At 54.1% G+C, this 26,891-nt stretch overlaps 1 protein-coding gene across 1 annotated transcript in view; it reads left to right on the top strand.

Annotated features, from left to right (window-relative positions):
• Positions 1–26,891, top strand: part of LOC144373729 (obscurin-like) — a 49,801-nt gene that overhangs the window by 9,791 nt on the left and 13,119 nt on the right. The window contains 23 exon segments of the mRNA XM_078036739.1: positions 6,967–7,406; positions 13,530–13,608; positions 13,858–13,976; positions 14,244–14,441; positions 15,068–15,100; positions 15,325–15,423; positions 15,611–15,829; positions 16,259–16,319; positions 16,547–16,617; positions 17,149–17,271; positions 17,440–17,579; positions 18,126–18,326; positions 18,477–18,556; positions 18,943–19,022; positions 19,025–19,094; positions 19,952–20,108; positions 20,496–20,612; positions 20,703–20,867; positions 21,003–21,161; positions 21,349–21,387; positions 21,389–21,530; positions 21,981–22,094; positions 26,675–26,842. Of these exon segments, the coding sequence (XP_077892865.1) occupies positions 6,967–7,406; positions 13,530–13,608; positions 13,858–13,976; positions 14,244–14,441; positions 15,068–15,100; positions 15,325–15,423; positions 15,611–15,829; positions 16,259–16,319; positions 16,547–16,617; positions 17,149–17,271; positions 17,440–17,579; positions 18,126–18,326; positions 18,477–18,556; positions 18,943–19,022; positions 19,025–19,094; positions 19,952–20,108; positions 20,496–20,612; positions 20,703–20,867; positions 21,003–21,161; positions 21,349–21,387; positions 21,389–21,530; positions 21,981–22,094; positions 26,675–26,842 (3,074 nt within the window).

The raw sequence follows: 26,891 nt of genomic DNA, 5'->3' as shown, positions 1-26,891 counted from the left end.
CTAGTGAGAGCTGCCAAAGCCCTAGCCAAGTGTCCTCAGGGTCATAGGCTCCCCCAGCCCCCCATAGAGGTAAGGTCCTGCAGCTGCAAGCAGACCACTGTCCCCGACTGCCCCGCACTCCCAGGACAGGTGTCAGGTGGCACTGGGGGGCCATGGGCAGTGTCACCTAAGGGGAAGCTGAAGTGGGGAATCCATCTCATTCAGTTCCGTGGGAGGGGATCATGTCTCTCACTATCTCTTCGGTATTGTTCATTGTCCTGGTGTAGAGGTGACTTGCAGAACACTCCTGCTGCACATGGTGCTCACTCACCCAGTGTCAGGATTCACAAGTCTCACTGCTACGATGGCCAGAGCAAAGGAAGGACAGAATCTGGTTCTCTGGATTTACATGCCCCTGAGTGCATCCATGGGGACTCCTTGACAGCCCAAGTACTTATGTGGAAATTATGCACATATAGGTCACGTGTGGCTCTGTGCCTGCTGCCCAGAGCATCCCAACAGCACTCACAGACCCCAAAAGTGTTCGGGAAGGAGATGTACAGCTGGGCGTGCCTCTGAGGAGGGGGACATCAGTCCCCGAGAGGGACCAACTTATTTTTCCTACATATTTTTATTGTCCTTGAATTTTGTTTATCTTGGGCCAGTTTTCACCATTTCAAAACTAGGTAATAAAACTTCAAAAGACAGTGGAACGATTGGGTTTTACATTTCTTTTAAGTGTGTGAAAGAAATCCATTCAATCTGGCAAGACTGGCTCTTGCTGAAATAGCCTCAGAAACCTGGGAAAGTAAGAAGGCAGTGTCCTTGGCAGGTTCACTCACCAAGGGGTGGAGACAATGACGTGGCACTTGCATCTCAGAATCAAGGGACATTCAGAATTCTTTCTGCCTGCTCCTTACCCCCCATCCCATAGACTCCCCCAGCCCAGCCTGACATTTCAAAGGATTTCCAGGACGGGACCTGGCGCCACTGCACCTCCCCAAGGGTCTGAATGCCTACTTTCAATGCGACAGGCGGGACTCCTCTTCAAAGGCTGTAGAGAAAATGTGACCAGCAGCTAAGGGACCTCAAAGACAGTGTTGTCAGTTGTTTTACAAGTCAGGAGGCACAGGTCCTGGGAGGAGGAAGGGCTTTGTCAAGGTCACACAGAGTTCATTGGTGGCAGGATAGGAGTCACCAAGCCTTTTCCTGCTCAAAGGGCCTCCCTGGTCCTCAGAATGGGGGCACCAGGTGATCCCCTAAGAAAAAGGACCTAGACACCCATGGAGTCAGCCCACCCAAGTTCAAGTTCTCAGTCATCCATCTCCTAGTTTGGTGGCTTTGGGCAAATTGCATCATGACAAAAGAAAAACAAGATTCATGTCAGGACTGTTTCCTTGTCAGGAGCCTGTTTCCTTGTCTACAAAATAAAGATCTCGTAGGGCTGGCCTAAGGGTTGTCATGAGGATTGGTATCACAAGTCCATAATCTTTGGGCAGAAGTCATTGTTTCCAAATTTAGACATGTTTAGATTTCAGGGGGGGGGTGAGGTTTATGAGCCACGTATCCTACCATGTTCCATCACCATTTCTGTGACTCATGATTATTCAAACTAGGGCTCCACGAGAGTCCAAGTAGCCTCAGAGCAGCCCGGGATTTGTCCTAGAATGAGTCGTAGCATCAGACTTGGTGGAAGCTGTTGGTTTTCATAGTCTTTTTTGGGCTTCAGAATTGAGGGATTGTAATAAAAAATGACAGCCGATCTTCACTGTGCAGTTCCCTGGAGCTGGGCACCTCGTGGGTGAACTTGCTGAATCCACAGAACAAACCCACGTAGTGGATCCTAGTGCAGCCCCCGCGAGGCAGGAGAACCCGCGAGCAGGGCCAAGGGATGCACCTGGGCAGCATGGGGTTAAGTGAGATCATGATGTGAACTGCCGGTGACAGCACCCAGCCCATGAGGACAGCGCCACAAACCCTGGCTGTCATTCCCCTCGTTCAGCATCCTTTTATGTTAAAAACATTAGAAAAACTAAGGATAACAGGAACTTACCTTGACATTGTAAAAGCTATCTATGCTAAGCCTCAGGCTAGCATTATTCTGAATGGAGAAAAGTTGAAGGCATTCCCTCTAAAATCTGGAACAAGACAGGGATGCCTTCTATGGCCACTTCTATTTAATTTAGTCCTTGAAATATTAGCCAGAGCAATTAGACAGACAAAAGAAATTAAAGGCATAAAAATAGGAAAAGAAGAACTTAAATTATCACTATTTGTGGGCGACATGATTCTATACCTAGAAGACCCAAAAGGGTCTACAAAGAAACTACTAGAACTAATAAATGAATTAAGCAAAGTGGCAGGATATAAAATCAACATGCATAAATCAAAGGCATTTCTGTATATCAGCGACAAAAGTTCTGAAATGGAAATGAGGAAAAACACTCCATTCACAATATCCTCAAAAAAATAAAATACTTGGGAATCAACCTAACAAAAGAGGTGAAAGATTTATACAATGAAAACTACAGAACCCTAAAGAGAGAAGTAGAAGAAGATCTTAGAAGATGGAAAAATATACCCTGTACATGGACAGAACTAACATCATCAAAATGGCGATATTACCAAAAGTTCTCTATAGGTTTAATGCAATGCCAATCAAAATCCCAATGGCATTTCTTGTAGAAATAGATAAAGCAATCATGAAATTCATATGGAAAAATAAAAGACCCAGAATAGCAAAAGCAATTCTAAGCAGGAAGTGTGAATCATGCGGTATAGTGATACCAGATTTCAAACTATATTACAGAGCAACAGTGACAAAAACAGCATGGTACTGGTACCAAAACAGGCGGGTGGACCAATGGTATAGAATAGAGGACACAGAGACTAATCCACAAAGTTACAACTATCTTATATTTGATAAAGGGGCTAAAAGCATGCAATGGAGGAAAGATAGCATCTTCAACAAATGGTGTTGGGAAAACTGGAAATCCATATGCAACAAAATGAAACTGAATCCCTTTCTCTTGACATGCACAAAAGTTAACTCAAAATGGATCAAGGAGCTTGATATCAAATCAGAGACTCTGATCTGATAGAAGAAAAAGTTGGCTCCGATCTACATATTGTGGGGTCGGGCTCCAAATTCCTTAATAGGACACCCATAGCACAAGATTTAATAACAAGAATCAACAAATGGGACTTACTTAAACTAAAAAGTTTTTTTCTCAGCAAGAGAAACAATAAGAGAGGTAAATAGGGAGCCTACATCCTGGGAACAAATTTTTACTTCTCACACTTCAGATAGAGCTCTAATATCCAGAGTATACAAAGAACTCAAAAAATTAGACAATAAGATAACAAATAACCCAATCAACAAATGGGCCAAGGACCTGAACAGACACTTCTCAGAGGAGGATATACAATCAATAAACAAGTACATGAAAAAATGCTCACCATCTCTAGCAGTCAGAGAAATGCAAATCAAAACCACCCTAAGACACCATCTCACTCCAGTAAGATTGGCAGCCACTATGAAGTCAAACAATAACAAGTGCTGGCGAGGATGTGGAGAAAAGGGTACACTTGTACATTGCTGGTGGGACTGCAAATTGGTGCGGCCAATTTGGAAAGCAGTATGGAGATTCCTGGGAAAGCTGGAAATGGAACCACCATTTGACCCTGCTATTGCCCTTCTTGGACTATTCCCTGCAGACCTTAAAAGAGCACGCTACAGGGATACTGCTACATCGATGTTCATAGCAGCAGCACAATTCACAATAACTAGACTGTGGAACCAACCCAGATGCCCTTCAATAGATGAATGGATAAAAAAAATGTGGCATTTATACACCATGGAATATTACGCAGCACTAAAAAATGACAAAATCATGGAATTTGCAGGGAAATTGATGGCACTAGAACAGATTATGCTTAGTGAAGCTAGCCAATCCCTAAAAAACAAATACCAAATATCTTCTTCGATATAATGAGAGCAACTATGAACAGAGCAGGGAGGAAGAGCAGGAAGAAAAGATTAACATTAAACAGAGACATGAGATGGGAGGGAAAGGGAGAGAAAAGGGAAATTGCATGGAAATGAAAGGAGACCCTCATTGCTATACAAAATTACATATAAGAGGTTGTGAGGGGAATGGGAAAATAAACAAGGAGAGAAATGAATTACAGTAGATGGGGTAAAGAGAGAAGATGGGAGGGGAGGGGAGGGGGGATAGTAGGGGGTAGGAAAGGTAGCAGAATACAACAATTACTAATATGGCATTATGTAAAATTGTGGATGTGTAAATGACGTGATTCTGCAATCTGCATTTGGGGTAAAATTGGGAGTTCATAACCCACTTCAATCTAATGTATGAAATATGATATGTCAAGAGCTTTGTAATGTTGTGAACAACCAATAAAAAAAACAGAAAAAAAAACTCTTCTGTGTTTCACATTCAATTGTTTTATTTCATTCATTGATTCATATAATAAATATCGTTTGAGCAAAACCTCATATTTGGACATGACCAGAGAAAGCTGGACTTTAGAGAGGAGGGCTGCAAGAAAGTCATGAGATCCAGGAAGAGCAGCAGTGAACACTCACATGGTGTGTTTGAGTAGGCTGGGGCGGGGGGAATCTCTTGGCTTAAGTATTAAAACTAACATTAATTGTTTTTCAGATGTGGGAAGGGAAGCCACACCACAGAGGCTTGTGTCATGCAATAGTAAGTAAGTCTTGGGCTCTAAATTCTAAGTACTTTGGCTTTAACAGGCCATGCTAAAACAGGATTCTATAAAACTGCACTTTTCATCCTGATTTTAGCTTGAGAGCCCATGGTCACAGGTCCTCTGCACTTCCACAAGTGACACCCTAACTATTTCACTAAGGTTCAGATCTGTGGGTCCCTGCTGTTACAAGATTTTCCCCTTCAGAATTATAGGGAGGTTCAGAAACTTGGTCCATGCACTGGGACAAAGAAAGTGTCTTGGGCATCTGGGGAAAGTTGCCCTTTGCCGACCTCATGGAAGCATTTTGCATTGTTGCTGAATGTGTGTCCTCCTTCTGGACACCAGGCTGGAGGAGGTAGGGAGGAAAAGGGTATGGGTTCCCTGCCAGTAGCGCTTTGGCTCTTCTGTCTGGGAGAACATTCTCCCTAGACACTATTGCCCAAATCTTACTGGACAGAGTAAGCCAATGACCCTCACTTGTTACAGAGGGGCTGGCCTTACCATTCTGCCTCTAATCCAGGGAGGCAAGGAACAGGCAGGAGTAAGTGGCTTTGGAAAGCCCCATCCTTTTTTTGCTGCAGCAGCTTGCCATTAGGGTTTGGGAAGGCACCATATGAGGCCAATCTATCTATCCCAGAGGTAGACAAATTGAGAATGAGGATCTCAGAAAACAAAAAATTCAACTTAAAATAATGCATTATATTTTGAACACTGAATGCTTGACAGTACATTTCATATCTCATCTCCTGGTACTTGCAAATGCTAGTCAACACTCAGAGGGAAAATTCATGTTTCTCATGTCAAATATCCTTGCAGCTCACATCTCCTCCTGTTGTGAACAGTTAAACTGATCCCTATGAGGACAGTCTGCTCACACTATAATCTTCTGTGACACTAAACCTTAATCTGTCTTAAAATTTTCTATTGTTTTTCACTAAAATATTCTCCTGGAACTTTTAAAGTGCACATTCATTTCCATGGATGAGGATAAATTGCATGATCAGAGGTCCTCCAGCCAATGCTGACGTGCCTGCCCAGCCCAAGTCCAAGGTAATCACTCAGATTACTTGTTGCCATCTATCTAGCTAATTCAATGTCACTATTCTTCCTCTGGTCTAAGAGAATTTACCCTTTCCTAAAATGAGCTTTATCTCATATTAAGATATGAGGGGGGATAGCCCATGTGGGGGAAGTTGGCATCACTGAGGCCCACCCTTCTGCTGCCAGGCTTCCAATAAAGGGGCCATCAAAGCCTTGCATTAGAAGAGAAAGCCCACTTTTAAAAAGTGGCTGCAACCTGCTACTTAATAAATGAAAATCATGATGATTTGACTTTGCAAATGGTGGCCTTCTCTAAATACCCTGTTCTGCCTTCAAGTTTATCCTCCAACCCCACCACTGACCTATTCTTGGCCTAAATCTTACTTGCCATCCAAATGACAGTTTTGTTGTCACATCCTTCTGCAGGCCTTCTCTGTCCCTGTGGCTGGAACCCCCACTCATCCGGAGCATCCTGTAGAGTAGATACAGCTGTACCTCTTTCAAGTACAAATGGAATGTAAGCAGCCTGTGACCAGAGGTCTCTGTAGCCAAGTGCAGAAAAGCAGAAGGGAGAAGGGAAAATCAGTTTTAACAATACATCTTGTCTGACCAAACAGCGTTGGCCCTCCATACTTGTGGTTTCTGCAACTAAGTTAGGATTAAAAAATATTCAGGGAAAAAATGGCATATTTATTGAACATGTGCAGATTTTTTTCTTATTATTATTCCCTAATCAATGCAATATAATATGTAAATATATAACAACATAATATTAATTTATAATGGGTATTATAAATCTAAAGGAAATTTAAAACATACAGGAGGATATGCATAGTTTATGTCCAAATGCTTTTATATAAAAGATAGAAGCATTCCCAGATTTTTAGTTTGGGATGAGTCCTGGAGCCAATCTCCTTCAGATACAGAGGGATGACTATATTCAAAGTAATGTGATTGGATACAATCAGCATGAAAAAATAGCACTGGGAATTTTACATCCTTTGTGTAATTCCAGTGAGTGTTTTATACTCATAGCATATCTCAGTTAACACTATTTAACACTACTCAGTTAACACTACTTCAGGTGCTGGGCAGCTACATATGGTCCATGGCACCTGTACCACATGGCCTACTTGGAGTACATTTGTGCTTCTAACCCACTACCCTCAAGAGTGGGGTTAGACTTATCCTTCACTACTGTACCTCTAACAGCTTCCTAAAGCCGCTGCTCGGCCTCGGGGGCGACGGGGTCGGGTGGCGAGCGAGCGCGCGGGTCTTTTGCGCTGGTGCCGGGCGGCGCTGGCCCCGCCCCTCCGCCCCTGTGCGACCGCCCGCCCCGCCCCCGTCGCTGCGCTGGTTCCGGGCCGCGCGGCCCCGCTCGCTTCATGTGGCCCGGCCCCGCGGCGGCCGTCGGCTGGGATCCGCGAGGAGGCGGTGGCGGCCCGCGAGGCTCGGGAGGCGGCGGCAGAGGCCCAGGCGGCGGCGCAGGGGAGCGGCAGGAGCAGGCCCGGCCCTCGAGCGGCCGCCTGGCTGCAGCATGTGCGCCCGCCGGGGGCTGCTGTGGCTGCCGCGCCGCTCGCCGCTCGCCGCACTCTTCTTCTTCTCGCTCTCGTCCTCGCTGATGTACTCCGTCTACGTGGCGCCCGGCAAAGGTAGGAGGGGGCCTCCCGGGACCCGACCCCGACCCGGGCCCGGCGCGCCTGAGGCCGCCGCACCTTCCCGCCCGTTGCGCCCGGCCCCGGGGTCCCGCCCCCCGCGCCGCGGACCCCTTCCCCCCCCCCCCCCCCCCCGCCCCGGCGCGGCTCCCGGCATTCCGCGCACCGACCTGGCGCCGGCGGCAGAGCCCCGCCGCCTGCGCATCCTCCCCCGGCGCCGGAGCCCCCTGCCCGCCCGAGCCGCGCTCCCGCGCCGGGTCTCCAGTCCCCCGGTCCCCGGGTCCCGCCGACCCCTGGCCCGCCCGCGCTGCCCACTCCCCCGCAGCGTCGTGCCGCCTCTGGCCCCCGAGTCCGAGCCCGGGGAAGCGGGGTATCCGCGCCCTCCTTTCTTCCACTCGCCGGCTCCCACCCTTGCGGGCGGGGAGGAGGCGGCTCCTCGTGTCAGCCAGCCGGTGCCTGCTTTGGGGACCGAGGGGAAGTTTGAATTGGCCCCAGAGGAGGGACTGTGAGTAGGGTCTCCGGGAACCGCTGCCAGGTGGAAGTGGCGGGAGCGTGGTGAAGACAGGGAAGGGGACTGGTTCTTCTCAGAGGCTCGTCCTCCAAGGAAGACAGCCCTGAGGAGCGCACCTCGCCCGCACGCACTGTGAGAACCCAGCAAGCGGAGGACAGAGGACATCCAGGTCAAACCTGGATCCCAGCCCCTGCCCGGGATGATCTTGGGCAGGTGACCGAGCCTCAGCTTTTCTTCTCTGTAAAATGGGGGTACAAACCCCAACCCATAAAGATTTAAGGGTCGAAGTAGGTAAATGCTTTTTAAAGCTATTATCACTATACCTGGTGCATAAGAGTTTTCAAAATAAGTAAAAACATTGATTATGTGTAAGTTTCAGAAAAGAAGGGAGTAGGTGGAAGATTTAAAGAATATCTTTACCTGTCTTGGCATCACCATGGAACTCAGATAAAACCTCAGTATTGGGCGAAAAATGAGCAGAAGATGCTGTTGGGAGGTGAGGCAAGGACACTAAATTCTGCTAAAAAATTCTGATTATTTGGGTGTCAGAGATGATGGTTTAGCTATAGGGAAAATGCCTTTTAGTATTGTAGTAGTAATGAGTGCCATTGTCTGTTGACTGCCAATACTGAACTAGCAGAACAGAGAAATTTCCAGATAGAGTAGGAGATTCTCTCCTGATTATTTAAAGAAGCATATTTTCCCTTGATGGTTAATATTGATGTTTGGTACTGTGAACTGGATCTGGGAAGCTGGAACAGGCAGCATGAGATTACCCTAACCATTTATTTACCCAGTGTAAATGCATCCCTCTAGGGAGGTAGAATATGTGGCTTGTTGGCAATGAATGATTAGATGGTAAAAAGATAGGGATTCTGGCAGAGCAAGAATAGATGACTAATTAGTGGAATTAATTGAGAAAATAATTCATTAGCATACTGGATATTAGATTTCTTAAAAGTGGATCCAAAGTGATGGGTTTGGACCCAGAGGCAGTGGTAGAGCCATTCTCCCCCTCCATTTGTGAAAGTGACAGGTATTTCTGGTCTGGTTCCATAAGTCAGCTGTATCTAAAGGGGAGACTGTGTCCCATGGAGGAGATAATCACCCTTTTGATTGGAAAGGTTTGGAGCCAAATTCTTCTACAGAGTTGAAAATTAGGATTAAAAATCCAAGGTCAAATATTTTCTCTGATCTGTAGAAGCTAAGCCACAATGGGAGAGGGGGGTGAGGGGGAAACTAGAAGTTCTGTAGATCAGACAGAACCCACGGATGAGCTGCCAATTAGCAGTGCATCCAGTCCCTGCAGGATAGCAAGTCCTGTCAAGGAAACTGGACACGGTAGGCCTGTCCCTTCCTATCCTGTAGGCCCAGGGCTCCCCTCTCCCACCCAGGTTCTGGAGGGGCCCAAGGGACAGAATCTTTATGTCCAGGTGGAGGACCCCGTGGCTGTGCAGATAGTGCAGTCCTTCCACCAGCTGCTGGAGGTAGACCTTGACCTGTGGCAAATGCTGTGCTCAGGGAGGGGCCGTGGCCCTCCACCTTGACTCATCCTGCTTGAGTGCCCCAGTCTAGCATCTGGGACAAGCCCAAAGGGGTTGAAGAGAGGTAGCACCCAGAGCCCTAAGTGCCAAAGGGTAGGTGGCACCCTGAGCCCTAAGTGCCAAAGCCAGAGAAATCCCCAGGAACAAGCAAGGTTGCAGGAAGCCAGGCAGTGCAGCTGGGCACAGAGCCTGGGTAGCCACGGGGCCTGGGATCCAGAGAGGCGGGGCCTGGGCCACATTTGGGGCAGCTGTGTCTGGGTGGGGCTGGGACCCGCATGCAGCTCAGGCCAGTGGCAGGCAGGTGCAGGGTCACCTCGGCTTCTGTCACCACTCTCTTCTTGAAGAGGCGATCCAGCAGCTCCTCTGATGAGCACCTGGGGCCTGGTCAAGGAAAGCAGCTGAGGCTGGAACCCACCAGGAGGTGGCCAGGACAGGGTTCCTGCGGTCTCAAGGGTGGGGTACTGGTGCTCAGGTTGAGGGGAGGTGCCATGGGCCCCTGGAACCCCAGACAGCATCCAGCCCAGATGAGGGGGGCTGCCTAGGGACTGAGGCCACAGGGCAGTGGTAGGGTGGGGGCACCTGGCCTGTCTGCACAAATCCCTCCTCAGGGGAGAGACAAGAACACAGGAGCAGATCCAGCCACAAGGCCCTCCACACTGAGACCCCAGTCAGGGACCTATGGGCAGTGGGCAAAGACCTGGAGTAACCTGTGTAGGATACACCTCGCCTGACATCTGAGAGGTCACCCATGGGAGGAGACCCCTGGCCATCTCCACCGAGGACATCTGGACCCTCAGGAGCAGCTCAACCACTGACCCTGCCTGGTGACCCCCATGGACAACCCTCAGAGAGAAAGAACCCCCTGCCCAATACCATCAGGAGTGTCAGGAACAGGGCTGCTTGTCACACAGCATTGGCCACAGGAAGGTGGGCTGAGGCCGTCACAACCTGCCAGGCCCAGGGAGCATATGCTCCTCCAATCCCCAGCCTGGTGGCCACTGTACCCCTCCTCAAACCCCAAGGGGCCAGGAGAAGAAAGGATACAGTTCCAAAATGAGGATGAGGGTCTTCCGGTTCTCAAACTGGTCCAGCAGCCCAGTGACCAGCGGGTGGCTGACCGTGGCCAGGATATCTCGCTCCTGGTACACCTGGGCCCGAGTTCTGCTCCGCAGGGGGATGAACTTGGCAGCACAGAATACCTTATTTCCTTTGTGCTGTACCCTTTTTACAAAGCCAAACACGCCTCTGGGGAGGAGGGAGGGGGATCAGGATGGTGACGCTGTGCCACAGGTCCTGGGCATCCCCGGGGCCAGAAGGGCTGGAGTGTATCTGCCAATCTCCTCCTTGACCTCGTAGAAGGAGTGCAGCTTCCTTCAATGGCTCTGCTCTTCTGAATCTGGCTCACTGTCTCCTGTGGTCAGCACAGAAGGTAGTTAGGACGGCAAAGGCACTGCCCTGGCCCTCGTCCCCAGTACTGTGGAGCTGGCAAGCTGTTCCCTGGGCCTGGGTCTGTGGCCCATGGGAACCTTGAGCTGGGGTCCCTGTGGGGACTGGGGATGCAATGTGGAGACCAAGCGGCCCTGGGCCTGGGAGGCTCTGCGGCTTACCCCCATGGACCAGCAGTTCCGCCTTGCAGAGCACCTGGCCAGCAGCATTGTGTGCGAGACAGGTGTAGACGCCTGCATCTTGCTGGGCCACATCCTTCAGTAGCAGGCAGTGAGTGGTGCCATCCTTCTGCTGGCTCAGCCGGGCACTGTCCTCCATTTGGACACCATCCTGAAACACCAGCAGGCCAGGACGCCATCAGCCCATCCCAGCATCAGGCCCACCTGCCCTTCCCTGGTACCTGCTGTGTGTCGGCCCCAGGTCCAGCCCCATGCCCAGCCATGATGGGCTTGGGATTGCAGGAGGGGCCACACAGCTAGGATTGTGTGGTGCGGTTTTCGTACACACATGCACACACAGGTGCCTCCGGCCTCTGAGGGTCCCACCCTGCCTCCTTGGGCCAGCTCTTACCTTGTACCATGTCACAGTGGGCTGTGGGTGCCCCTCAATGACAGCCTCAAACTGTGCCGTACCACTCGCCTGGACCTGCACATCCTCAATGGTCACCTGCATGGTTGGGGGCCCTGGGAAGAGGTGGAAAGGGGGATATGAGGAGGGATTCCCAGGCTGCACAGCCCATACATGTGGTCAGTGAGGCTCTGAGTACACTCCAGGGCAACAGGCAACAGGGCCCCCTGGTAACTGGGAAGTTCTTCCTTCCATCCAACCACTGTCTCCCTGCTTTGCCCTCAGCTGGCCCAGCAGTCACGAGAACAGTCAAGCCAAGGCAGGCAAAACATGCTAGGGGGTGATGGCTCTCTCCAGGACTGGGTCCAGCAGACACCGGATCTGTAGTGCCTGCCTCTCCTGGAGGAGAGCTCCAGCCCCCACCCCATTGTGGCACAAGAGAAGGGGTGGGGAACCTGGGCTGAAGCAGGCAGGGATCTAGTGGGCCCCTCTACCCTCCAAGCAACTGCCCCCAGCCCAGGCACTGCAGAGCCACCCTCACAGCACGCCCTGACCCCTGACCCCCATACTTGAACTTGTAGCACTGGTATCTAATTAATTAGCAAATAGACACCAATTAATTACAGGGTCCCTGTAGCCTTGGTGGGCAGGCTGGCCAGGAAGACCAAGCTTTGACAGGAAGCCTGGAAAGGGCCCCACCCCATCCACTGGGGATGGCGTGTGACACAGCTGGAGTAGGGTGCCCAGGCTGTGGGCCTCAGGGAACTTCGGCCTGATGGAAACAGAGGTGCTGGCAGGGGCTGTGCCCACCAAAGCTTGCCCGACATGATCTCACATCTGGCTGCTCCTGAGGTGTCCTTAAAACACCTTCAGCCTAGGCAACAGGACCCTTGGTTGGCTTCTGTGAGCTGCCCTGGCAGGTTAATCCTGCCCCAGGGAGACCATGGGTCCTGATTTATATCCACTGGGTCCACCCCAGCGAGGAGCCTGGGCTTCTGACTAGCCTCTGAAGCAGGTTGTCTTGCCTGTCCCCAGGCAAACAGGGTCAGAGCTGAGCTGGGCTAGAGGACATGCAGCTGGCAGGTGCCCTGGCCACAGAACTGCTGCTGGTGTGTGTGGGGTCGTGGTGGAGGCTCCCCTGCATACAGGCATGCTTGGAGCTGTGGCATGGTGGGCACTGATGGCTGGTCTCCTTCCAGAGCTGAAAGAGCTCTTCACGTGTTTCTGATTCCGGGCTGCATCAGAGGCATGACCTCGGTCTTTCCCTTTCTTGGCCATGTTTTGGGGGCACTGTGTCTGGCCTGATGAAGGCTAGGGTCTCTGCTCTTTCTTGCCTGCTTGGGCTTTGCCACACGTATGCAAGTGCTGCCTGATGTGAGTCATAAAGACCCACATGTGTGTTTTCTTCTGGAAACTTGGTGGTAGCTCTGAAGTTGAGGTCTTTGGTTCCCTTGGAGGGAATTTGTGAGTTTGAGGTAAGGCTCCAAGTTCACTCTTTCTTAACACCATTTGTAAAAGACTATTTTCTTCCATTTTATTGTCTAAGAAATCTTGTAAAGTCCCCCAATTTTACCTGAATGTCACTGAGAACATGGCAAGAAGGGCCAGGGGTCTCGGGTCCTTGGCTAAGGTGCAGCTGCCATTCAGCTCCCACTGGCCCCAGGCCCAGAGCCCCACCTCCCAACCATCCTGCTGGGGTAGCGTCTCAGCATGGGCACTATGGGGACTCTCGCTTGGCCCACAGTGGTGGAAGTCCAGCTTGTTGCCCCTTCTTGGCCAGAAATTCAAGTCTCTTTCTCTTGGTTTTGAGGCTTGTGTCTCCAACCTCTCATGCCCTGGTGGGATGGAACCATAAGGTTCTGCCACTGTCCCTGTCTGCTGTTTCTGGAGACTCAGGTCATATGACATTTTGTGCTGGGCCTAAGAGGCTTGCAGTTAGTTATTGGTGTGGAAGAACGAGGCTGGGAACAGCAGGGGTGGGCAGGCCCAGGAGGGCGCGTCCCCCTGAAATCCCAAAGTCCTGAGCCTCCTCCACTCACTTTTCCTCCCCAGTGACCAGCACAGACTACGACACTGCCGCAGACGCCATGGAGACCTCATCCTACTTCAGTGCCCAGGGATACCTGTCTAGGTGGGGCCACACAGACAGCGGCCCAGGGCCTCCCGGGAAGTGGTGATCTGGGCTGGGTGGCTTAGATCGACTTTCCCAAGCCTGCAGCTTTCAGTCAGACCCTGGCCGTTTCTGTCCCTCTGCTCCTCCACTCAGCATACAGGGAACCTCAAACCTATCCGCCTCTGACCTTCACCCCGTGGGCCCTCCTGCCTGGACCCTCAGCCTGCTCCACTTTATGGCTACTCCCTTATTTGTCTTTTTTGCCAGCCGGGAGCAAGAGGGAACCGAATCAGATGAGAGGCAGCTGCCCCAGGTGGTGGAGGAGCTGAGGGACCTCCAGGTGGCCCCTGGTACACGCCTGGCCAAATTTCAGCTCAAAGTGAAAGGTGAGGTGCTGGGGAGTGGGCACCATAGCTGGAGGGAGGCCAGGAGCTGTCTCCCATTGGTTACACATGGGAAGGGCCTGACCAGTGGAGGTCAGGAGGTCATGTGTGCCTGCTGCTGGGCAACAAGAGGCTGCCACCCCACCCCCACACCAGAGGGTCGCTGGCCTCTGAGCAACCTCTTTTCTGGGCCTTTGTCTGTCTCCCATCGAAAGAGTATAGTGCCCATTGAGAATGGTCATGTGCTGACCACTCTCCTCCATGGGGTAGGCTACCCAGTCCCCAGATTGTACTGGTTCAAAGATGGCCAGCCCCTGTCTACATCTGCCCACATTCGCATGGCTGACAAGAAGACACTGCACACCCTGGAGATCGTCTCTGTCACCCAGGAGGACGTGGGCCAGTATGCAGCCTATATCAGCAATGCTGTTGGTGCTGCCTACTCATCTGCCCATCTGCTGGTCCGAGGTGTGTGCCCTGAAGGAGTGAGCAGTGCCACATGTACTGCATGCCAGGCCCCATCAGGCCGGGGCCCAGCCCATTGCCCTATGCACAGTGGCACAGATGGCAGAATTGCCCCACAGGAGCGGGTGCCCAGTGGGGCTTGGACACCCTGAGTGATGAGCAGGCTCTTGGGGGAAGCGGACGAACACTGGGCCCAGCAGACCTGCACAAAGCCCCAGTGGCAGCTCTGACAAGAAAACTCCTGTGTCTTTATTTTCCCAAACGTTCTGAGCACTGAGAGCTGACTCCTAGTTTGACCCATACTGGTCCTGCGGAGAGACTGTTGCTGGGTCCTCCTCCTGCCTCTCAGGGTGCAGCCCCAGCTGCCATCTCCCAGTGCCCATGTGGTTCTAGGCAGGGCCCCAGATTCCCAGTGGGCACAGGGAGGGTGGGGATGTCACACGGATGTACACTGGAGTGTGAGTTCTTTGGCCTCCCGGCCAAAGTTTCAGGCAGGGTAATGGACCTTTGACCATGGGTGGGGCCATGCCCAGGTCCCCCCACTGGGCAGTAGGACAGGACCTTCCCACATGTAGGGAAGCAAGGGAATCTGTGCATGCTGCACATCTGACTCCCTCTGCACTTTTCAGGTCCTGATGAACCAGAAGAGAAGTCAGCATCAGGTGAGATGGCCCTGTGGGCAGACAGAGGCTGGGTGGATTGTGGGCGTGAGGCCAGAGTGGACCAGCCCTGGGCCTGGTAGCGGTGGAGGTGCAGGAAGAGGGCTCTCTGGGGCCACAGGCACAGGTCGCAGAGAACTACCTGGGGTTCCCAGAACAAGGACATCAGGACGTGGGAGCTGAAGGAGGGGTGCCGGGTGTCTCCATGGCTGTCCTTGCTCTCCCAGATGTGTGTGAGCAATTGGTGCCACCCCGCATCCTGGAGAGGTTCACCCCCAAGAAAGTGAAGAGGGGCTCCAGCATCACATTCTCGGTGAAGGTGGAAGGTGGGCATCCTCACTCCCCGGAGAAAGATCACCCCCCCAGAGTCCCCATGCCACCCTCCCACAGTCCACCCATGCCACCCTGCATGGCCTCCTGCTCCACCCCTCATATCATTCTTGCCAAGCACCCTCTTCTGGAGGCCCATAGCCAGTGGGGCTGTGTACCCACTGAGCCCTCTCCTGCCCACAGGATGCCAGGCCCCCACCATACACTGGCTCAAGGAGGAGGCCGAGAGAGGCGTGCTGTGGATTGGCCCAAACACCCCAGGCTACACTATGGCCAGCTCTGCTCAGCAGCACAGCCTGGTCCTGCTAGATGTGGGCCGGCAACACCAGGGCACCTACACGTGCATTGCCACCAAGGCCGCTGGCCAGGCCCTCTGCTCTGCCAGCCTGCATGTCTCAGGCAGTGAGTAGGGAGCCTGGGTGTGGTGAGGGACCAGCTTGGGATGTATGGCCTTCACCCACCTCTGATCCTTCGCCTGCAGAGCCCAAGAGCAGTCTGGGCCCAGTGGTGCAGGCCAGTTTGGCCTGGAACCTCAGCCCTGCCTGCATGGTGCACAGATGGCCTGCAGGCCCTGCCCAGAGCCCTCTGTTCAGCCCCTCTGAGCGATGGTGCTTGGAGGGCAGGCCTGTCCCCCAACCCCATGGGTGACCAAGTGCTGAGAGTGGACAGGGAGGTGGGCGCTTAGGCACAGACCCTTGCCAGGGCTTCTTAGGGACAGTGCAGGCAGGGCCCCCAGGGTGGTCTAGATGTCCTGGGTAGGGGTCCCAGCCCAGGACTCAAGGTATCGGAGTACAGGACTGGTCCTGACAGCTCCCCTGGATCTCTGGACAGTGCCCAAGGAGGAGGAGCAGGAGAAGATGAAGGAGGCTCTCATTTCTACCTTCCTACAGGGGTGAGTGGGTGCCCTGACTGACTTACCCAGTGGGCTAGGGTGGTGTAGCCCTGTGGGTGGCCACCCCCTTCCCTGTGCAGCTTCTCCACACTATCAAATGAAGTTTTTATGGGCCCCTTCTGGTGTGGAGCCACTGATTGTGGTGTCCTGGCCCCTAGGCCCCCCTCTATGGGGAGCAGAGTGGTGGGGTCCAAGCTGGGCTGGCAGGACACCCCTCCTCCCCTCAGGACCACCCAAGCCATCTCAGCACAGATGTCAGAGTCTGCTGGTCTCACCGGCCTTGCTGGGCAGAGGAAAGGTATGCCCGGGTTGGGTGCAGGGGAGGCCGCCCTTTGGACCTGAGCAGCCTGGGCTCTAGGTTCCTGTCCTCTCATGGCCAGCTCCCAGCTCTGGTTGGAGTCAGAGCTATTTCTGACCTCTGTGGTCAGGGGGCCCATGCCCAGTGGGCTATGTTAAGAAGAGCCACAAAGTCACCTCGGCCCCCACAGCCCCAACCCTGCCTCAAGCCTGATGCCAGGCTGGACCCTGCCCAGCCCTGTCCTCAGCTCCCTCACCATCTGCCTGCAGCCCTGCCTGCCACCTGCTGCCCCTTAGCTGTGCTTGCCATTCTCTGGCCACTTGCTGCCTCTTCTGTCCAGACCCGCTCCCTTCATTCTCATCCCTGGTCACAGGCTCTGCATCCTGCTGACCTCACTGGTCTCTTCCTGCTGGCACCACCTCATGGTCTCCCTGCCAGGGCCTGGTCTCCTGCTCACCATCAGCCCCTAGGAGAATTGCAGTGAACTTTTGGGGGAAGCATGACCCCACAGTGTTGTGTTTGTTCTCCCAGGGGAGGCCCTGGTGGCTGAGGAGGCCCATAGCCACCTGTCCCTCACTGAGGTGGCTACAGAGGAATTCCTACAGAAACTCACCTCCCAGATCACTGAGATGGTGTCGGCCAAGATCACACAGGGTGAGGGGGCCAGGATGGGACCTCCCCAACCACAGGGGAGGCTGGGACCCTGTGTCCTCGCATGGGGCCTAGCTAGGACTCTGTGCCTGGGAGCCCTGGAGACTGGCTGGGTGGTAGGCAGTAGGGGGACAGCCTTCCAGGGACATCACAACTCTTGTGTTCGCCCAGCCAAGCTGCAGGTGCCTGGAGGTGACAGTGATGAGGAGTCCAAGACTCTGTCCACCTCCCCCCGGCATGGCCGGTCGCGGCCCTCCTCCAGCGTCCAGGAGTCATCCTCAGAGTCAGAGGATGGGGACTCCCAAGGAGAAGTGGGTGGGCTAGGACCCTTAGGAACAGGGCTTGGGGCCTGACTTGCTGAAGAGACAATGGGGGGCTGCAAGGGCCTGGTGCTACCAAGGAAGGGACATCACCCCCAGAGACACCAAGGGACACCAGAGGTTAGAGCAGAGGGCAGGGTCTCTGCACGTGGGTTCCTGCAGAGCACTACCTCTGATGTCACTCTCACTGCCATCTGTGAAGAGCGCACCTTTGCCTCCAGAGCCCACCACCTCTTGGGTTGCAGGGGGCAGTGGGCAGCAAGGCGCTGTGAGCAACCACAGTCTAGGTGCCCATCCACGTTGGCAGGAGCCAGCCCTCTCACTGCCATCTGTGCAGAGTGACCCTGGGGGCTCCTGCCCTGTGGCCCTGGACTGGGTACCTCTTCAACCCCTGGACTCAGCACCCTCCCCTCTGTGCTCTTGGGGGTTTTAGGGGGTTGGGAGAACCTATCCCTCCTCAGAGGTGGGGGGCAATGGGGGGCCTTGGCAGGCCTCACCCCTCTGGCCCCAAGACTTAGGCCCATTTCTCTTTATCAGATCTTTGATATCTATGTGGCCATGGCCAACTACCTACCCCTGGGGGCCGAGCAGGATGCCATCACACTGCGGGAAGGCCAGTATGTGGAGGTCTTGGACTCAGCCCACCCACTGCACTGGCTTGTGCGCACCAAGCCCACCAAGTCCAGCCCCTCCAGGCAAGGCTGTGTGTCACCAGCCTACCTGGACAAGAGGCTCAAGGTATGGTAGTCCGGAGCTGGGGGAGGGTGCCAAGGCCCTGGGATCCTGGCCCTTCGCCAGAGAAACCTGGAAGTAAGGGACAGGAGCCCGGTGGCCACAGAGGAGGTGGAACAAACTGGTGCCCTGGAACAAACTCCTGTTTCTCAATAGCTGTCTCCTGAGTGGGGGCCCAGTGAGGCCCCCGAATTCCCCGAGGCCGTGTCCGAGGATGAGTACAAGACCAGGCTGAGGTATGTGTTGGGGAGGGTTGAGAGTGGAGCCACAGCTGGCTGCTGGGCCTCAAGGGCCAGCTGGCGTTCTGCCGTGCTTCTTCATGGGGGACCTGTGCTTGCTGAAGCTGTGTGAGCCTCCTTAGGTCACGGTCCTGCCCCTGGTTTCTGTAGCTGTGCCCTCCCAGAGCCTCATTCGGGAGGGCTTCCTGGGGAAGAGGTGGTGCCCTTGCTCCACCACCTACCCACTTTCTGAAACTGGGTGACAGGCTCCTGATCACAGGAACCCCATTTAACTGCAGTGCAAGGGAGCAAGCTCTCCATGTATCCCTAGTCCCCATGTGGAGACTAGGGACAGTGGGAGCAGGGCAGCTGCTGGGCACTCCCTGATGCCACTCTTCCACCAGTTCTGTCATCCAGGAACTGCTGAGCTCAGAGCAGACCTTCGTGGGTGAGCTTTAGTTCCTCCAAAGCCACTACAAACAGCACCAGCAGCCGTGGCCAGCCAGAAGGCAGTCATTTTTCGCAATGTACAGGACATCAGTCGCTTCCACAGCAGGTAGGCAAGGCCACACACATACATGTGAGGTGCACGCACAGCTGTGGGTCAGGCCTCGTGGAGGGTGACACTCAGCAGCTGGGGTAGGAACTCGATTTACCCATGGGCACATCCCACTTGTGTGATGCCCCAGTGACAGACGCTCGCCATATGGGTTGAAGGCTGAAGAATACCTGCCACCCATGAGCACTCACACAGGCCCATGTGCATGCACATGAATGTACACGGGCACACGGGAAGTCCCATGTGCACACCACATATGCTCACGCACCCAGCCTCAAAGGTGCATGGACATGTGCTTGATATGTGTGTGCACATAGTGTACATGTGTGCACACATACATATGTGAATCCTGTACAAAAATGTACATACATGCTGGATACACATAGATATGTGCACTCACATGCATGCTGATCTCCATGCACATGTACTCTTGCACACTCACACAAGCATTTGAGTGCATGTGTGTGCCATGCGCACATCCACAGACACATTCAGGCAAACACATGCACACATATTATACACACATGCCACACATGCATGGTCATATCTGCACACTTGTGTATACATGCACAGCCACATGCATACACACATGCACCCACACACGTGCACATGTACATGCATGTACCCACATATACATGCTCACATACTACACATCTGCACACTCGTGGGCAAGTGTACATACCCATGCACTTCTGTACGTGCCCACATGTCTGCACACCCAGCTTAGTATACTCAGTCTCACTAACCCAGAACCCACTCCTGGGCAAGAACCATAGCCTCTCAAGGACAGGGCCCAGGACTGGGCTGTGAGCTGTGCCTGACCCTGTCCCTGACCCTGTTCCTCTCTGTGGCAGCTTCTTGCAGGACCTGCATCGCTGTGACACAGATGATGATGTGGCCATGTGCTTCATCAAGAACCAGGAAGCCTTTGAGAAGTACCTGGAGTTCCTGGTGGGCCGTGTGCAGGCAGAGTCCGTGGTTGTCAGCACGTCCGTCCAGGAGTTCTACAAGGTGCCCATGCCTGGCTCCATGGCGTTGGCCACGGCACCCCTCCCTGGCTACTCCCAGGCCTAGTGCTGGCCTTGACTCCCACCAGAAAACTCACTGACCTGAAAGTCCCCTGAGGCTTAGCCCTTGTCCTGTGCTCATGGCCTTAGTTCATATTCCCTGATCTCTTTCCCCACAGTCCCCAGGGACCCTTGAGCCCTGTAGCTCTGTGCTCCTGGGCTGGCCACTTCACTGCCCAAGTTCTGTGCATGCGTCCAGCTAGATGGTAACACAGCCATTGTCCAGGTTCAGGGCCAGGTGTGAGAGTGCCCCTGGGATGTCCTCTACTGTCAGGATGCCCTAACTGGAGCTGTGCTTTCTTGCCTGAAACCCACCCTGTGGTGCCTACAGAAATGCACTGAGGAGATGCTGTCTGCTGGGGACCCCTCACAGCTACTGCCAACCCCACTGCAGCACTACCTGGAGCAGCCGGTGGAGCGGGTGCAGAAGTACCAGGCTCTGCTCAAGGTGGGAAGCCCTGTCCTGCCCCAGCCCTGAATGTCCAGGCCAGGCCTTGGGGCTGAAGCGGTCTGGGTCCTGACCCTTGGTCCACCTCAGGAGCTGATCCACAACAAGGCGCGGAACCAGCAGAACTGCGCCCTTCTGGAGCAGGCCTACGCAGTCGTGTCAGCTCTGCCCCAGCGTGCTGAGAACAAGCTGCACGTGTCCCTCATGGAGAACTACCCCGGCACCCTGGAGGCCCTGGGGGAGCCCATCCGCCAGGTGGGGGGACTTGTGTCTGGTGCCATGTGGTGGGGTGTGGCTTTTGTGGGTGCTGGGCTCATAGATGACCCTGGGGTCTGCGCCCAGGGATGGGGCCAGGCAACCACAGTCCAACCACATCTACTCACACCCCAGGGCCACTTCATTGTGTGGGAGGGCGCACCAGGAGCCCGAATGCCTTGGAAGGGCCACAATCGCCATGTCTTCCTGTTTCGGAACCACCTGATGATCTGCAAGCCCCGAGGAATCTCGCGCACCGACACCTTCAGCTATGTGTTCTGGAATATGATGAAGGTCTGTGGTGCCAGGGGCTGGGGGTGTCATGCAGGCCAGTGGAGGTTTCCCTGTTCCTGGGCTCCAGGGTGGCCACTGGAGCAGAACTTGCCATTGTTCTGGGATGACCTGGGCATAGCCCTACTGGACCCTGTCTGTCTAGGGATGCTTAGCTCTGTCCTCCCACTGATGTTGCACCCCTCAACAGCTAAGTAGCATTGACCTGAACGACCAGGTGGAAGGGGACGGACGACCTTGCCTTCGAGGTGTGGCATGAGCAGGAGGACTCTGTGCGCAAGTACCTGCTGCAGGCGTGCACAGTCATCATCAAGCACTCCTGGGTGAAGGAGATCAGCAGCATCCAGCAGCGCCTGGCCCTGCCTGTGTGGCGTGAGTGTCCCTGGTGCTGTGCTGGTGTGGGGACCTGAACATCACTTAGATGCCCAGCGGGCTGCACCCAGGCCGGGCACGTGGGCATGGGTTGCTTTCTGCACTGGTGGCTTGGTTCTCCCCTTGGTCAGATCTAGCTGAGGGACCAATGGCTTAGGCCTCCCAGGGAGCCCCATAGCAGGTGTTGAGCTGACCCTGGGACACAAGGGATGTAGTGGGGACATGGCATAGCTCCAGACTTGGAGTATCTGACCAGGTCATGTTTGGGTGTGATGGTCTTGTACCCTGGTCTGTCCCTGCCTCGTGCAGCCACACCCAGCTTAGTCAGTAACCAGGCCCTTGGATGTGAGGCCACTGCTGTTGTTGGGGGCAATTTTCCAGGGTGCACCCAGGGGACATAGGCCTGACATCCCACCCTCAAAGTCCTCAGACCCCCACATGTGTCCTCAGGTCCTCTGGAATTTGAAGAGGAACTGGCTGACTGCACGGCTGAGCTGGGGGAAACTGTAAAGCTGGCTTGCCGCATGACTGGCACACCCAAGCCTACTGTCAGCTGGTACAAGGGTACCTGCTAGGGCCTACAGACTGACCCTTCACAGGAACCCCTACCAGGGGTGGGCTGCACGGGGGCTGAGGACAGCATGGGGTCTGGTCAGTGGGCTGGGCATGGGGAACAAGAGACAGTCCAGGCCTGTTCAAGGGCAAACATCCTGGGGATGGACAGTGAACAGGTAAGTCAGGTGGTGCCATGGCCACCCTAGGGAATGAGCAGGGTGAGGAGTCAGCACAGGGCCGAGACAGACATGCCTGAGGGCAGCCGAGAGAGCACCAGGACCACAGAGGGGGCCACAGGCAGGCACCTGGGTGCAGGAGAGGCCTGTAAACTTAATGGGCCAGGAAGGGTGCTGATCACACTGCGCCTTCAGGGTCACAGAGCACAGGCCTTACGTGGCTCACGGATGGGAGCTGCCAAGGTCAAGGGAGGTCAGCTGTCTCCCAGGCCCGTCTCACTTGACACTGCCACAGGCTTGGGGTCCCAAGATCATCCTCACTTCCTGCACCTCCATAGGCTTGGGGTCCCGAGACCACTCTCAATTCTGACGTCCAGTTCACTGGTCCCCAAGGTTGCCTTCAGGTTCAGTGATTCACTAGAAGGTTTTGGAGTTCAGAGCTATTATGCTCAGGGTTAGGGTTTACTTCAGCATAAAGACAAGACTGCAGCCCCTGAGAAAAAAGAAGAGCACTTCGGGAGGGTCCAGTGTCACCACTTATGAGCTCCCAGCCTCCCGCTCCCAGTGCAGTGAGGAAGAGCACCTTCTCCTCCCAGTGACACCTGAGAACACAAACAGACCTATGCCAACCAGGAGGCTTAATGAGACTTGACGTCAGCATTTGTCACTGGAACTCTGTCAGACCTGCATGGCTGACCACTCATGTGGCTGACCTCAGGCTCTAGTCCTTCTGAAGTCAAGATTAATGGCCTGAAGCCCACTATGAATCTCACGTTAGCATAGAAGACAGCATGGAGCTCCACTAGGAAGCTCATTGTTAGTGTAGACGCCAGTGTGGCCTGGGTCATCCATCAGGAATCTCCTCATTGGTGTAGATGCCAGTGTGGCCCAGGAATCTCGTTACTGCCATAGACACCAGCATGGCCCTAGTCATCCACTGGGAATCTCGTCAAAGGTGAAGACACCAGCATGGCCCAGGTCACCCACAGGTATTTTGTCATTGGCGTAGATGCCAGCATGGCCTGGGTCACCTACTAGGAATCTTGTTGGCGTAGTGCTGGCTTGGCCTAGAGCATCCATCAGGAATCTCATTATTGGTAGAGATGCCAGCATTGCCCTAGTCACCCACCAGGAATCTCATCATTGGCATAGAAGCCTTCGTGGCCTGGAGCATCCTCCAGGAATCTGTTCATTGGTATAGACACAGCATGGCCTGGGTCACCTTCTAGGAATCTCGTCGTTGGCATAGACACTGGCATGGCCTGGGTCACCTATTCTCAGAATGGCCTGAGAATCCCCCCAGGAATTTCATTGTTGGCATAGATGCCAGTGTGGTCCAGGTCACCTACTAAGAATCTCCTCATTGGCATGGATGCCAGCGTGGCCCGGGTCACCCACCAGGAATCTCCTAGTTGGTATGGAGGCTAGCATGGGCCAGAGCCTCCTCCATGAATGCCATTGTAAAATAGAGTGTCCAGTCTGGTCCTGAGCCACAAACCCCTAGGCTAGCCCATCTGTTGTGGCCCAAGGTTCCAGAAAATCCGAGGCTCTTCCCTGGCAGACTGTTCTCGGGTCCCAAGGCACCTTGCTGGTGCCAGGGATCAACATGATTCCTTTGGGCAGCATGGAGCATTGACTACATGGAAACCCCATGGTCTTGTGAGCAGCAGGGGGCATGGTTCAGATCTGTCATCTGTCACCTTGGCTGTAGTGCCAAGGGCCTGCTTAGGGACATGGCATCATGGTGGTGGTGGCCATGGTTGCATCCTGGATGCATTTTGAAGGCAGAGCCAGCCAGATTTGCTGATGGGTTGCATGGGGTGTGTGGAAGAGAGATGGCATCCAGGGAGCAGCACAGGGGTTGTGGACACCAGAGGCCACTAGTCCTATTCACAGAGGTGGGGCAGACCCACAGGGAGGCAGGCTGATACATTCTGAGCTGGGCAGGGAGGAAAGAAACCCAGATTTGTGAGGTTTTGAAGAATCCAGGTACCCATTGGGCTCCAGGTGGTTATGGAGGGGATAGCTTGAGAATAAATCTAGAGCTTAGGAGAGATGTCTGGCTGGAGGTGAGAGATGGCAGGCAGGTCCTTGGCATATAGTTTGTCTGAAACTATGGGTCAGGTCTAGTGCACAGCCCTCAAAACATTCCCAGCAGCTCAGGAGACTGAGACAGGAGGATGCAAGTTCAAAGCAGCCTCAGAAACCTAGCAAGGCCCTAAGCAACTTAGTAAGACCCTGTCTCTAAATAAAATGTAGAAAGGGCTGGGATGTGATTAAGGCCCTTGGGTTCAATTCCTGGTGCCAGAGAGAGAGAGAGAGAGAGAGAGAGAGAGAGAGAGACTGAGGTCAGTTTGAATGTGGAATGAGCGTGAAGAGATAAGGCAGGCTTCAAGGCTTGGGATCTGGGATTCACAGAGTCAGAGAGGTGAGGAACATAAGTGAAGGGGCGGCAAGCCAGAGAGATGGGAGGGACCCCAGGAAGCTAGCGAGGAAGGGCAGCCAGGCAGAGAGGGCCCAGGAGTGCCAAGAGCTCTGGCCAGCCCCCAAAACAATGAATGAGTCCAGCTTCCTTTCCTGGGTGATGAGGCTAGCGAGCTGCCATGTCAGTGGGCTTCAGTTTAGCTAGACCATGCGAACCCAAGCCCATGAGTGGAGACCCTTGGATCCAGATTCTCATGGAGTCAGCTGCCTTGCATCAGGGAGTGGAGTGGAGAGCAGAGCCCACCCTGCCCTTGGGGGACATCCACTCATTCAAGAAGCTCTCTTCCTTTTGATGAATGCTGGGCAGCCCTTATCTCTTGTTCCTCAGGGAGTCCAATTGGCCTATCCCTGAGTGGAAGATCACAAGGCCTCACTGGGTTGGGCATCTGGTTTCCTCCAAAGCCCCGCTGCATGCTGAGAGCTGATTTTCAAAAGTGGTATCTGACAGCCATGTCTGGCAGGGGATAAGTCCCAGACCCAGGGGACGCTTCACTCATCAAGGGCTCTAGCCATGAAATGGTCTGTCTCAGGAACGTGCGACGTGTCCATTTCCTGATGTGCCAACAAGACACCTGAGTCTGGGTTACTTATAAAGTGAAGAGATTGTTTTCAGATTCAAAGTCCAAAGGGCATGGTGCCATCTGGTGGGGTTCCCCTTGGTGGCCTCATGACTTCTTGGGAGTCTTGCCAGGGGGAAGGAGCAGTTGCAGTGACAGGAAGAGAGGGGATCAGGACCAGGCTGGTTTTATAGCAGCTTGCTGACCTCTGGAGACCAGCACCCATCCCTTCCAGTCAGTGCCCTCAGTGACTGAATTCACTTCTGCTGGGCCCTACCTCTCAGGAGGGGAGCGCTCCCAGGGAACCCCATTCGGAGCCACCCATCCGGAGCTGCTGGGCTTGCACGACCTATGTATGTGCCTACAACCTGGGCCCATGGGGGCAGCAAGTAGATAGAGCTGGTGGTGATCACTCTAGTAGCCAGCTCTCTTTGACCATTTCTGATGGCCATACAAGGACATCAAGTTGCGATTCATCTTCTCATTACCTTGGCTGCCTCTGTGCTATAGCAAGGCCTGGCACTTCCTCTGCCAGCCACACAAAGGCTGGAAAGTTGGGGTGTGGCATCCACGCTTTACTGCCAGGTGTTTGCGTGGAGCTGTCCCAGCTTAGCAGGTTAACTGTCAAACCAAATGGCCATGCCACTTGCAGCAGCCCCTGGGTCAACAAGGGCACATTGCACTAGTGGCCTCAGGAAGACCAGCAGGATGCCTGGCTCCCCCTGAGCAGAAGGCTGGTGCTAAGGGGTCCACTATGTGAACTCAGAGTCACATGCAGTTTCAGGCCAGAGTTCAGATGCAGACATCATCGCCATGGAACCCAGAGGTCCCTGTCCACAACTGGGTGGCCTGGTGCCTGTGTCCAGCACAGCCATGGAAATTTGAGTTCCTTCTCGAAGCCCCCTGCAGATTGGATGGGTAGAAGGGCCCTCCATCCCTCTGCATGCTGTGATGAGGGACGAGGTATGGGTGGGAGGGAAGGGGTGTTAGGCAGTGGATTATGTAGCTGTAGGCTTGGTGGGATTGAGTGAGGATGGGCCCATAGCCAGGGAGCTGGGCGTGATCAGCACATGGGAGGTCCGCAGGGAGTCACACTGGGGCGGTGGGGTGACCATGGACTTAGCTGTCCATGTGGATGTCTTCTGTCAGGTTCAGGTCTCTTCATTTGGCCCTGCCTCTAGCTAATGTCCAAGGTGGACACAGAGACACAGAGACAGAGGTCTGGGCCACACCCTCTGTGTAGAGAGGGTAGAGAGAGAAAGAGAGAAACAGAGACAGACCCAGAGAGGTACAGACCAGCCCCAGCCTCTCATCCATCTGGGCAGGCTTACAAGGTCCCAGCCCGACAACAGCCCTCACTCCTCCTTTCTAGATGGGAAGCCAGTGGAAGTGGACCCTCACCACATCCTCATCGAAGACCCAGATGGTTCCTGCACCCTCATCCTGGACAACCTGACTGGGGTCGACTCTGGCCAGTATATGTGCTTTGCGACCAGCGCCGCTGGCAGTGCCAGCACCCTGGAAAAGATCCTGGTGCAAGGTGAGCCTGGAGGCCCGTGGGGCAGGGAGACACCCTGACCAAGCCCACC

The sequence above is a fragment of the Ictidomys tridecemlineatus genome, unplaced genomic scaffold (assembly GCF_052094955.1).
Source record: "Ictidomys tridecemlineatus isolate mIctTri1 unplaced genomic scaffold, mIctTri1.hap1 Scaffold_462, whole genome shotgun sequence".
Lineage (NCBI taxonomy): Eukaryota > Metazoa > Chordata > Mammalia > Rodentia > Sciuridae > Ictidomys > Ictidomys tridecemlineatus.
Note: the sequence above shows the minus strand (reverse complement) of the source record. Positions and strands in the feature narration are given on the sequence as shown.